The following is a 14,423-nucleotide window of genomic DNA, read 5'->3' as shown; positions in this document are numbered from 1 at the left end:
TGTCTTTTCAAAAGTAACATTTTACAAGTTTTGTTAGATGGCTTGCAGGCCTCAGAAAACCAAAAATGAGTATTACACAAAGGACACTAGAAAAATATTTGATAGCTATCTGTAGGCTGTAGAAAATAACTAATGAGGAACTCCAAGGTAAAAAAAAAGAATAAAGGATATCATCAACATATTTTATAACAGGAAGAATAGATTTGTTGTTCACATGGAAAGAGTGATATATAACTGGAAGACAACCAGAACACTCCACTGATACCTTCAAGGTGTTAGAAGAAAGCACAGAAGGTCTGCATCATGATAGATGAAACATTTGTGGTGAACTTGTGAGGTGGCATACACAAGAATCTCACACAATGTGGGCAGACATAGATAGGATCATTGAAGGGAACTCCTTAATTTATGAGATTTTAGATCTATTTATGCATTTGAAAATGAATTCATGCGGCAGTGTAGAAACCACTGTGGTATTATTCTACCCTCCCTGCCCCCAACCAAATTTGTCATTTGTAAGTTGTATGATTTTTACATGAGTTAAAAAGTAATTTTGTGAATCCATTTCATTTTATCCCTGGGTGGCAAATTGATAGTTCTGCCTTTGATTAGGATTTGAAATATGGGCATACCACTGCCCACCGGGCAGCATAAGTAGCAGAGACTCAAACAATCTCAGTCTATTACTCATCTTGAAGACTGTAAAAATGAGTTAGGCCAAACCATAATCAAAACCTTGGAACCATATTTATCATTGTGTATAGAGACCCAACTGAAAGTACCATATAGGGATGGCTACTGTGGCCATTGCAGGCCAAGGAGAATTAAGATGAAAGGTGACATCTGGTTCCTTATCCTGCTGTGGTCAGAGAACTGAATCTGTTGAAAAGGAAAACTTTCTATGTCTTTAGAAACTGTTTGGTGACCTTTCAAAGGGGAAGTGAGAGAGACAGAGACAGAGAGAGAAACAATAAAGAGACAGATACACACAGAGAAATACTAACAATAACCTCCTAAAGTTGTTAGCTATATCAACTAGATTTTTAGTTGATTTTCTAGGATTCATCAAATATACCATCATATCTACGGAGTGATAGTTTTCTTTCCTCATTGCCTATTCTAATTCCTTCAATTTCTTTTTCTCCTCTTATTGCTATTGCTAAAATTTGTAGTAAAATATTGAATAATAATGATGATAATGGGCATCTTTGCTTTACCTCTGATTTTATTGGGAAGGATTCAATCTTATCCCCATTATAGTTAATGATTGCTGATTGTTTTATCTAGAGACTACTGATTTTAAGAAAGTTCCATTTATTTCTATACTTTTTAGTCTTTTTAGTAGGAATGAGTGTTGTGTTTTTCAAAAGTTTTTTTCTGCATCCATTGACATAATCATATGATTTCTGTTAGTTTTGTTACTGATATAGTAAATCATATTGATAGTTTCTATATTGAACCAGTCCTGAATTCTTGGCATAAATCCTACCCGGGCACAGTGTATAGTCCTTTTGATATATTTCTGTATTCACCTTGCTATTATTTTATTCTAAAAATTTGCATCAATATTCATTAGAGAAATCAAACTGTAATTTTCTCTCTCTGTTTAACCACTTCCTTGTTTAGGTATCAGCACCATATTTCTGTTGTCAATAGAATTTGGTAGGATTTCTTCTTCACCCATTTCCCCAAATAGTTTACATAGCACTAGAATTAATTGGTCTGTAAATGTTTGGTAGAATTCACTTGTGAAGCCATCTGGTCCTGGGGAATTTTTACTTAGGAAGTTTATTGATGGATTTTTCAAAGTCTTTTTCTAAGATGAAATTATTTAAGTGTTCTATTTTCTCTTCTGTTAATCTGGATAATTTATATGTTTGTAAACATCCATTGATTTTGCTTAAATTATTAGAATTTTTGGCATACAATTAGGCTAAATCTTCCTAATTATTGATTTAATTTCCTCTTAATTGGTAGTAAATTCACCTCTTTTATTTTTGATATTGATAATTTGGTTTTCTTATTTCTTTTTTAAAAAATCAAATTAGCCAATATTTATTTTATCTATTTTATCGTGTTTTTTTCCATAAAACTAGCTCTTAATTTTATTTATTAGTTCAATGGTTTTCTTATTTTAATTTTTTATTGATCTCTCCTTTGATTTTCAGGATTTTCAGTTTTATGTTTAATTGGGATTTTTAATTTGTTCTTTTTCTAGATTTTTTAGTTGCATGTCCAATGAATTGATCTGTTCTTTCTCTATTTTACACATGTAAGATTTAGAGATATAGATTTTCCCTGAACTAGTTTTGGCTGCATCCCACAAATCTTGGTATGTTGTCTCAATGTTGTCATTCTCTTTAATGAAATTATTGATTGCTTATATGATTTATTTTTTGACCCATACATTTTTAGGACTAGTTTAGTCTCTAATTAATTTTAAACTTTCTTTCATATCCCTTTATTGGATGTGATTTTCATTGCCTCATGATCTGAAAATGATGCATTTAATATTTTTGTTTTTCTGCATTGGGTTATAAGGTTTTCATGCCATAATACATGGCCAATATGTAGGTTACATGTTGTGAGATTTAAAATTGGATATTAGATCATAAATCTCCCCTCTTTAACCTTTCCCTTAATTTATCTCCCAGACTAGTAAATGGAAGAAGCTTCTGATTTTCTAGTTAGAGCTTTTATTGTATGGTAGTTACCAGGTGATGTTGATTAGAGGGATAGGAAAGTAGAAATACAATACAAATCGTCTTAAGTCTAAGCTTAGTCTATATTCCATATAAAACTCACCAAAAGCCCAAGGCCACCTTTGGGGAGAGAGAGAGACCGTGTCAGGCGCATTCTGCTGCTAACCGCGAGCCGGGCCGAGTTGAACTCCAGTCATCGTCTGTCTGTGCAGCACAGTCAGGAGACCAGCAGAGCAGGAAAAAGCTACCACTTCCGTTCTCTCCTTGCCTTTTAAGCTCGCACCCCAGAAGTCGAGTGCTTAGCAGGCAGTCTGGCATGCATAGCTCATGCAGTTGGTCTCCTCCCCGAAAGGGTGGTCCTTAAAAAAACTGGCGTCTTTCAGTTATCCTAACCGACTGTTAAAAAACTTTTATTTTTTTTTTTTTACCACAATGTATTGCTGAGAAACAAAAAAAATATTCCTTTCTATTCCCATTAGGGGATTTTTCTAGAGATTTATTATATCTAACTTTTCTAAGATTTTATTCATCTCTTTGACTTATTTTTAATTTATTTTATGGTTATATTTTATGGTTATATTTTTCTAGGTTTTTTTTTGAGAGGGAGAAGTTTGAGGTCTCACACTAGTATAGTTTTACTGTCTATTTCCTGTTATAATTAATTTAACTTTTCCCTTTAAAATGTAGTTTCCTCCCTTAGTTTTTTTGTTTGTTGGTTGCTTTTACTTCAGCAGAAGCACAATAAAATCCATTTCAGCCCCTTACCTTTCCTATGTGTCTCTTTGTTTCAGATATGTTTCTTATAAACAACATATTGTAGGATTCTGGTTTTTAATCTTCTCTGTTATCCACTTCCATTTGATAAGTGAGTTCAACCCATTTACATTCACAGTTATAATTACTGAATATTTCTCTCCATTTTATTTTGCCCTTTTTATTCCTCTCTCTCTCTCTCTCTCTCTCTCTCTCTCTCTCTCTCTCTCTCTCACACACACACACACACACACACACACACACACACACACACACACACACTTGTGAGTTCATTGTAATTTCATTTATGTCTTAGTTGCTTGGGGCACTAAAAGGTTAGGAGACATTTCTTCTTGCTAAAGATAATACAGTTAGTATATCCCTCAATTAGGACTTGAACCCAGATTTTCTGCACTTTAAGGTAAACCCTTTATCTACTTTATCACACTTTCTGCCACTAAAACATTTTTTCTCCTTGTAGTGTTGGTATTTTTAAAATTTTTGGAGAATTCTACACTTATTTCATAGTTTAATAAATCTAGTTGAAAGAGAATGTCAAATATTTAACCAACCATGCTTTTCTGTATGATTAAAAAATATTTTAAATAATACATCATATACTGATGGAGAGACATGTTTTTTTCATATGCTAATAACTTTTCAAAAGTGTTTGACTTTAAGTGCTTTTCAAAGACCACTTTTACAAACTATGGATGAAACAGAGTAGTAGGTTAAATTAATTTACTGATAGGAAACAAAAATTTAGTTTTAAGCTGAAAAACTTCCTTGTATTGGTATTGGAACATATACAAATAATTCTTAGAAAGAATTTAGTTGAAATTAGCCAATTCCTTAACTCAGAATTTTACTTAAAATTTACATTTTGATACCTTTAAAGGAAAGATATGTGTTACTTTGGTTGAGGATAGATTTTTGTGTGTTTTAAAAACATGCATAAAATAAGAAATTTAAAAATTAGTAATTTACCAGTCCCATGATTTTATAAAAGTGTTATTTCTTCCTTCTCCAAATGAATAAGGACTATAATATTTCTTGGTGATTGGCTTCTTTGGGACATGATAAACATGACTTAAATGATGTCTACACAGAACTTTTGGCCACAAGAGTATAAAGGGAAGTTGGTACCAAACAGGAAGTGTTTATGTGGAAGTAAACTGGCATTCTTAGCATGAGATCCATCTTTCCATTAACTGAAAATAAGTTCCAACTAAAAATTCATTTTTAAGGCTTGTCATGCCTGGGACATTGTGCCTTCTCATTTGCAAGCTGATAGTCCTGTAGTAGAAATCGGTAATCGTTTTCCATCACCTCAGTGCCGCTCTTTATGCAGTAAAACACTTCAGCCTTCTGGACAACTTCCAAAACTAGGCACAAAACCCTGGCCCTGTTCTTTTACGGTTCTATCCCCTTATTCATCCTCCCTAGAGTCTCACCAGATTCAATTCTCAACCCTTTAGAATTTTCTTTCCTGTCACTACTTTAGTCATAAGACTCTCATTCTTTTCCTGTATTTCCAACCAAATAAACCCCTCATCACTTCCCTAATTTCTTCTAAGGTACAACACATTGTATCTTTCTTAGAATTTTCCTGGAGAATTTAAGATTTATATAATTAATCTTTTTCCTTTCTTTCTTTTAGGAACCTGTGAGAAAAAAAATGTTTCTTCTTACCTTCTTGTGCTGAGAAGGGTTGTGGCTACATTCCATACTATCAAATGGGTCTATTGTCTTTGTGTTCATGTCAAGGTGGTGGGATGCAACTTGAAATTTCCCTCCATTTAAAAAATATCTAATGACTATTTTCCCTGTATTCATCAAATATGGGTCTCCTATATCTTGTCACACAATTTTCTGATAATGAATTTCTTCTCTCTTTCTTTTTTTTTTTTGGCAGATGACTATTTTCTTCTTTAGTGGTCTTTTATACTAAATTTGCAGCAGTCCTAATTAAAATTAGCTGCTTAAAGTATAGCATTATGGAATGCTCAACATTTGTTATTATATTAAAGACCTCCAACTCTATAGAATGAGGGAGGTTACAGGTCTGCTGCTCTCTGCCATTTTCAAACTATTAATGGAATGTTGAGTTCATTTTAGGCACAACATTGTAAGAACAATGATAAACTGAAGAACATTGAGCAGAAGGTTCAACATTGGTGAAGGACCTCAAATCATGTCATAAAAATATGACTTGAAGGGACCTGGACATGTTTAGGTTGGAAAAGAAAATATTTAACTGGAACTAGATAGCCATCTTCCAATATTTGAAGAACTCTTGCATGGCAAAGGAATTGAAATCATACAGCTTTGAAACACCAAAGTTGAAAAAGGGTGATTTCACCTTATATAAGGATAAACTTCCTGCTTTATGTGTATTTTCCAAAATTGAATAAGGGAGGGGTCTCTCCTCACTGGAGGTCTTCAAGCCAAGTCTGAATAGCCAGGTATGAGGGTTGTTATAGAGCTGATTTCTTTTCAGATGCAGATTGGACTACATAATCTCTGAGGTCCCTTTTCTCCTTCCAAATTTTATGATTCTAGAAGTACACAAAAATGTTATTAAATGAATAGAATCTGACCAATTCAGAGAAGCTTAAATAAGGAGTCATATGGCACCCTACTTGAAAACATGCCAGCTTTGAGTATTCAAAAACTCATACAAAATAAATCACATTTCACATACTTGAGAATTCTCTTGTTACATAGGACTATGTTCTTGTCTTTCTCATTCTTTAAACAAATCATACTGAACTTTAATAATCAATTACCATTGAATTCCATAAAGCTGAAGATCACTAGATTTTTCTTCTGATTTTGGTGAGACCAACAAGAATATGTAGATACAATTTTTACGTACCTGGGAAGATGAATTTAAGTATGCAGTCAGTTGCAATTTTTTTGTATTTCTTTTACACTTAAAAAAAAAATTTATTCAGTACATGTAGTTACAGTTTTATGTTTTCAGAGTAGAACTCTTTTTTTTCTTTAATAGAATTTTGTTTTCCAAAATATATGTAAAAATAGATTTTAACATAAATTAAAAAAACCTTTGTGTTCCAACTTCTCTTTAACTCGTTCAATCAAAGCATTTTTCAGATAATACAGTATGTTATATATTTAATTCAAATTTGCATTGAGATCCAATATGAGCAATGAGAAGACTTGGAGTAGCCTAAATTCAAATTCTCACTCATCTTTAAACTCTGATCTTACCATCATTTAGCTTATACTATGAAAAAAAAATTCTTCCATGTTTAAATCATCAAGTTAAAAAAAAAAGTACACAGGGGCAGCTAGGTGGCACAGTGGATAAAGCCCTGGCCCTGGATTCAGGAGTACCTAAGTTCAAATCCGGCCTCAGACACTTGACACTTACTAGCTGTGTGACTCTGGGCAAGTCACTTAACCCCCATTGCCCCACAAAAAAAAAATGTACAAAAATTTTGCCTCTGAAGATCAAACTGGGGAAAGCAATATGAAATCATATCTCAGGAGCACCAGAATTAATCTTGTTAAGATATTATTCTTACAAAAACCAACCTGTGCATGACAGAATTTAGCAGTTTCTTATAAAATCCATGTTTCTGTTCTTTATTGAAATATGCATGTTTATTATTAAGTTCAAAATAAAAAATATATATTTAAATGTAGTTTAAAATTATAAATGTGGAAGAAAAATGAACTTTTTGGGAGGTTCATATCTGTGAATTAATTTCTCAGCACGAGTTTGCTGGTAAACATACAATAATGAGCTCTCTGAAAAGGCATGACAGTTTTGTTTGTTTTTTAACTGCAAGGGCTGTCAAAAACCTTTTTTGGGGGGGGGCGGGGCAATAAGGGTTAAGTGACTTGCCCAGGGTCACACAACTAGTAAGTGTCAAGTTTCTGAGGCTGGATTTGAACTCAAGTCCTCCTGAATCCAGTGTTGCTGTTTTATCCACTGTACTACTTCGCTGACCTGATTAGTTTTAAGTTTAATATTCATAACAACATTTTATCCTATTTTCTCAAGTCTAGACCATCAGCAGCAACAACAAAATCAAGCCCTGATTTTTAACATTTGTAGATTTCCGAAGTATATATCCTTACATTGACAATTTAACAATCAGCTTTCTCAATCTTAAAGGAGCCAATTCCATCACATTCCTAGTTGTAAGAGACTCCCCATCAGGGAATTCTTTCTAGTAAAGCAGACCAACAATTGTTCTGCAATTTAGCATCTTAGAGATTTGCCAGGGAGCACTGAAAAGTTATTCTTTCACTTAATCAACGATAGTTAATAGTTTTCTATGTACCCGGCACTTTGTTAGGTGTTTGAGACAAAATACAAATAACGAAACAATCTCTACTTCAAAGAGCTTCCATAATACCCCATGAAGCATATTGACTTTGACTTAACTTTTGAAATGAAGGAAAAGTAATCCTTGCATCAAGTATCTTCACAGGTGTTTTGGGTTAAGCAGTCAGTTGCTGTGGGTTTACTGAGAAAAGACACAAACACATCTCAGAAGAGATAATCCAAGTTTGTAGACCTATAAACTCCCAAGTGCATTTTCCCCCAAACTGTATATCCTAAAAAGAAACTAAATGTTCATATTTTGATTCACTTATCCTTATAATATCAACATGTCTCTAAAGAGTTGTTTCATGTCAGGGTCTCCTTAATAAGCCTGTTTTTAAGAAATAAACATTTTGAAAGGCACATTTTCCAAAAGGACTGGTCTGAAAAATAAATCCAATGGATTTGGGATGGGGGCCTCAGTTTGCCAACCCACCTTTCCGCAGCAAATTGAAATTTTCTTAGGTTTACCCGTAGGCAGATATGACTGTTTTTTCTGCCTGTAGCGTTTATACAACAAAAAGCTACGAGGACTGAGGTCAAGGCCCTGGAAGTCTTGATATCCTATTCCTCATGCTGGTGAATTCTACCATGTTAAAGGATATCTGATGGGCCTTAACATATACTCTTACTAACTCCTGAGGAAATAGAGTAACCCTTCAAGTAGTAAAATGTCTCTTACCCATTTACAACTTTTCTTTTATATTTTTACATTATAATTGAGAAGCAAAAAAAATGTGTCATGACTGAAACATGGATGGTTGTATTTTAGGACCTTTCTTGTCTATTCTATCCATTTCCCCAAATTCTACTAGTATAATTTTTACAGAGTGTTTCTTTCATTCCTGGTAAATTTTTCTTTTCTGTTTTTAAAAGTCTGTTTCAGGTGCCAAAACCTGAGTTTCTGAATTTGTTCCCACTGCCCCTTTCCTTTTTCTGGCTACTCCCCCCTCCCAATCACACATTTCCCAGTTTCCTATTTCCAGGCACATTCAGTGATGTAGTGCACAGCCAATCGTTATGTCTCTTGGCCATAAATTTACCCAGAACTATGGATTGGTTTGGAAAAGCTAATCCCTTATGCCCATTAGGGCAATATATGCATACATGGTATTCGAAAAAAATTAATGCTTTAGTCTGGACATCTCAAAATATGCATGCCTTTGTGGTTTCTTCTGTGATACAATTAGGAATAAAATATGAGTTACAAAAAGAAATATTGTGAAAGATTTGTTATCTACAATGCACTAAATATATTCTTTGCAGAATGCTAAATATACTCTAAGCTTCCATTCAGGCTTAAAATTGCACTTCCTACAAAAATTACCCTTTGGTCTCTGAAAAGATCTAGTACCTCAAGATGCCCATAATCAGTGTATGCCTAAGCTATGTCTAAAGGAGTAGGCCAAAGAGTTAATTTTTCTACTGAATGACTTGATACCTGGGGTAACTAAGCAGATCTTGTGGAATCTTAATAGCCACCTCTTTGCTGAAGTCAAAAGGAAACCAAGAGGAAACTTAATAATATTAAAAGTTATTTTAAAGGGAGTTCACATTAGTTTGAAGGGTATTTTGCTTCTCACACAATATCCACCTTTGTAAAGTTGAAGAAACCTAGATTTGTAACCTACCCACATCTTTTCAGTCTTCAGAACATAAATCAAATAAGTGATTCAGGCCAGTAAAGAATTAATCCCATACCGATAAAAAATTAAAGTATTCATTGGAATAATATTTTAAAGCTCTAAATCTAAAGGAAGATGAGAACTGTGTATTGAGCGCTTATTTCTCTCTCAGCATGCTCATGATTATTTTAATGAATAGAAAAGAGGACATAACTTCATTTTCCCTGTGAATATCTTGCTACACTTTAATAGTCAAAGCATCAAATTGTAAATTTAATTTCTACAACCATAAATGTATACAAGCAGCAAATTTGGCTACTGTTAAATTAACACTCCATTAAAACACACACTCAAATAAATGTTTTCAAAATTGCATTTTACTATTTTATATATTGAGAGAAAGAGACAGACAAGATGGGAGGGAGGAAGGGAAAGAAGGAGAGGGAGAGAGACGAAGAGAGACTCAAAGTTTTGCAGTCTAGGTTGCCAGTTATTCTATTCCATAACTGTTAACTTTCTCAGTTCTTCTTTTTTCCCTTTGCTGAGCTCTCTGTCACTGGAAACATCTTAAACCAATTTAAAGTGCTACACCTGAATAAACATGTTGTAAAAGTGTTTATGTATTGAAGTGGGTCAGTTCAAGGTATGGTATTTGGCTGGGACTTCTAATTTCTCTTTTTACAGCAAAAGGGCTGCCAGAAGGAGGAAGTCTGAGCTGAATTAATACATTTGTTACAGTGGAAGTAGAATGGAAACTGCTTTAGCCACAAATCAAACTGCCTCTTTCATTTATGCCAGTGATAGAGTTTTTCTAAGAAATATAGAACCTGGCAGAGAGCCACTGTAAGTTTGCATTTAAAAGGGAAACCTATATGCTTATTTGTTTAAGGTTTACAGCCCTGGTTATTTGCGAGCTCTCTCTCTCTCTCTCTCTCTCTCTCTCTCTCTCTCTCTCTCTCTCTCTCTCTCTCTCTCTCTCCTGCTCTCTCGGGATAAAGCCTAGTGGCAGTACACATTTGGAAAGCAGATGACCGGTTTAGTCCTTGGAGCTCTTGAGCAAATTTTTCCAATCTGTTGTAGAACAATCATTGAGGACACTGATGCTGCCAGACAAGTCAATGTTCTTGTACCAATACCTTCACATTTAAAGGACCTCTGTGTCCCCCTCGAACAGCTGCACAGCCTCACATGACACTGTCTCGTTTCCTGACGGTCGGAGGGTCCTGCATAATACACGTACACACAAAAGTGTTTATGCTGCCAAAATAAATTCTGCTAAGAGCAAGGGTTTATTTGCTAAAATGTCATTGATGCCATTTCAGGGGCTTGTTTTCCTTGCTTTTCTTCTAGGGTGGGTCAGGTCTGAGAATATAGTCAGGCTCCTCCACTGTCTTTACTGAATAAATATTTTAATAAAATATGTACTTCCCTCAGGAGGAGAACCAGAGTCAATCATGAATAGATTTCAGACCCTATTATGTATTATTCTTGAATGTTGGGTAAGTTCTATATCCAGAGTAGTTTTTGTACATTCATTTTTGAAACTTCAAGTATATTACACATAGAGTTTTCACATTTGATGGTATACCAATCTCCTACGTTCACTTGGATGAAATTAAATTTACTATTTGATAATTTGTTTTGGGTGCAATGTAATAATCATGCACAATCAGTGGTTATGTTTTTCAAAAAGAGGAAAAAATATCTAATTAGCAGAACCCATCCACATATAGTTGCTTGGTAATATGAATTATATTGGTCCTATACAATTTCAATCATTTTTCCCAAAGGATACTAGTACCTGTTGGCATGTAGTTACTTTGAAAAGATGTAGGATGAGTGGGCATTTGGCTGCAGTCCTGAGCTTTAGGTCACTTCTACTTCCAGAATTCACTCTAAATGAATTTTGGGACTCAGTAAGTGTGAGTCTAGACTAAAGGTAGGACTTTGGGAAATGTTTACTGCCCATAATTGCCTAGCAACTGGTGACAAGTCATCAGTCTGTCAATAAATATGCATTAAGTGCCTACTTATGTGCCAGCAACTGAGCTAAAACCTGGGACACAAAATGGGACAAAAATCTCTGCCCTCAAAAAGCTCACAATCCAAGGGAAAAAGTAATTTGCAACAAATATCTATAAAACAGCATTATTTAAGATAGATAGGAAATAATTAAAAGAGGGAAGGCATTAGAATAAAGAGGGATTAAGGAACACTAACACTTCCTGTAACATGAGTTAGGCTACCTATAGTGATATTGCCTTGGGCTAGACCAGACTTTTTTAGACTGATAGGCCAGTTTACCTTCGATTGTCACATGCTCAATGACCTACAGACATGGTCTGGTAATACTGACCACCTGTCAAAAAGAAATGAGTTGGCTAGAATTTGGAGCAGATGATCTTCTCCAGTCTTGGGTTTCCATTTCAGTATGTGGGAGACATCAGAGAGGCCTATGTTCAGTCTATAGAAGGCAGATTGGAATGGTAGAAGGTGAAGATTACTAATTAGGTGACCAATTAGGATTTGAATAGGCTGTAAGTTCTCTTAAATGCTCAGATTCCAGATGTATATGTAGTATCATTTCAATGTACTTTTGAAAAAATGACAGGACACATAGTGGTTGGGGTAGAAATGTCAGTGTGTATTATTCCTACTATATTATTTTCACAGATTAAATTGCAATATTTATTTCATATACAAATTAGTTTTTTTTTCAACTCCAGTAGTCCCTGTCCTTGGCATGTTTTGAATAAAAAATAAAAATAAATTCTCTTTCTTAACTATGCCAACAGAGGTTAGCAATGGAATATGTGATTGAAACAACAGCAACAAAAACAAAAACAATGCAACTACTAATAATTAATAATAATAATAATAATAATATAGCTCTTTGACTAAATTTCTTTTGAAATATTATTATTTTACTTATCATAGTCTTTTGTTAAATGTTTTTTTTTTTAAGGTGAGGCAAGTGGGGTTGAGTGACTTGCCCAGGGTCACACAGCTAGTAAGTGTTAAGTGTCTGAGACCAATTTGAACTCAGGTACTCCTGACTCCAGGGCCGGTGCTCTATCCACTGTGCCACCTAGCTGCCCCATAATGTTCTTTTTATCATGAACTTAAAATCATTAATAAATATGCAAATATTAACATATAAAGAATAATAATGTCATATGTGAAACTGTGAATCTCTGTTTTAAAAAAATGTACCTTTACAATTACATAGTAATAACAATCTTCTCTGCACCTGTCCTCTAAAATTCTTTTAAATTTTTTTTCTTCTTTTTACCTTGTAGTCCCTGTGTAAATTATTCTCCTGGTTCTGCTTACTTTATTCTGCATCATTTTATATATTTATTTTCCCAGGGGTAATTCATCAACAACATGATTAATTAGTTTGCAATTTCTCAGCACACATGGACAAATGAAAGCAGATTGAAAGTTTTCTGGCTATTAAGTAAAAGTCAAAAGAAAATAAAAAGTTGTCCATGGATTAAGATGCAAATGATGGTTTCACTACATCCTAATTATTGCTCCAGTGACACTGGCCTTGTGCCTCTTCCACAAACAAGATACCACCTCTCTTAGCTCCAAGCATTTGATCTGCCTGACCCCTATGACTTGAATGCTCTTCCTCCTCCTCTCTGAATACTGATCTCCCTAGCTTCCTTTAGGTTCCAACTAAAGTCCCACCTTCTACAAGAAGCCTTCCTAACACCTCTTAATTCCAATACATTGCCTCTGTTAATTATTTCTTAGTTATCCTGCATATAGTTTGCTTTGTTTATATTTGTTTGCATGTTGTCTCCTCCATTAGATTGTGAGCTCCTTTAGAGTGGGACTTTCTTTATGTATCACCAGCATTTAGCCCACTGCCTGGTACATAGTAAACACTTAGAAAATGTTTTTGATTGATTGCTATTTTGATCTTGATTAACTCCCTGACTCTCTGTAGGACTTAATTTCCTCATATGCTGAGTACTGTACTGAATGACAACTGAGGCCCCTTCCAATTTTCAAATGCTGTGATCCTAACTTCTAAGGTTCTATATACCATGCCCCTTACAGCTCTATATCCTATTATCTCTGTTGTTAGTCCACAAAAGAAACCATCTGCCTATACATAATTGCCAGTTGATTGTAATCGTAAATATGCATTCCTTATTAGAAAACTTCTTACTGGCATTCCCCCTCTTCAAAATGCCATCAGAATTTGTTATGAGTAGTTAAATGTTATCTTGACAATGAAATGAAAATTTAGTTTAGAAGTAGCTCTCTTGGAGACTCCCATCTGGGACTATTTTTTCCATTTGCATTTCCCATGCTATATCATGATCTATGTATCCCATTTTAGGGCGCAGTATTAATGTTAAATCAGCTGGCCTCATAGGACGACATGGGCCTCAATCCAAGCAGCCTTTCATGGTTGCATTCTTCAAGGCAAGTGAAGTCCTTCTCCGGTCAGTCCGAGCAGCTAACAAAAGGAAAAATCAAAATCGGAATAAATCGAACAATCACCAAGATTCATCAAGAATGTCCAGTGTTGGAGGTAAAAAGAAACAACAGCAACATATTTAGGTAGACTTGTCAACAGAGTGATGTAACTGTATGTTCCTAATCAAACAGCCATAGTAAATTTAATATCTTTTATCTCTTTACTTGGTCTATTAAATCATTGAGCAACAGTTGTAGCATCCTCAGAATATCTTATCAATGCATCATTCGTTAATCCATTCTTTTAAAAAATAGAACTTACTTTGAAATGTCGATTCAGTTTAAATTAATAACAAACCGGCAGCAATGAGATTATAAAATATCTATATCAACAAGGGCCAGCCAATCACTGAAGTATTATAAAATTTGCTGAGTTAACATCCCTTGGATTTCTCAAATATGGATAAGTAAGGTAAGCAAATATGGGTAAACAGGTAAATTAGAATAAAATGCTAATCTGAGGACTTAAAGCAGTTAAAATTATTC

General features: G+C 34.3%; 1 protein-coding gene across 1 annotated transcript in view; it reads left to right on the top strand.

Moving 5' to 3' along the window:
- BMP5 (bone morphogenetic protein 5) overlaps window positions 1–14,423 on the top strand; it is a 180,357-nt gene that overhangs the window by 143,824 nt on the left and 22,110 nt on the right. The window contains exon 4 of the mRNA XM_044004288.1: window positions 13,798–13,992. Within this exon, the coding sequence (XP_043860223.1) occupies window positions 13,798–13,992 (195 nt within the window). The remainder of the gene's footprint in view (window positions 1–13,797; window positions 13,993–14,423) is intronic.

The sequence above is a fragment of the Dromiciops gliroides genome, chromosome 4 (genome assembly GCF_019393635.1).
Source record: "Dromiciops gliroides isolate mDroGli1 chromosome 4, mDroGli1.pri, whole genome shotgun sequence".
Classification (NCBI taxonomy): domain Eukaryota; kingdom Metazoa; phylum Chordata; class Mammalia; order Microbiotheria; family Microbiotheriidae; genus Dromiciops; species Dromiciops gliroides.
This window is presented reverse-complemented; position numbering and strand designations above follow the sequence as displayed.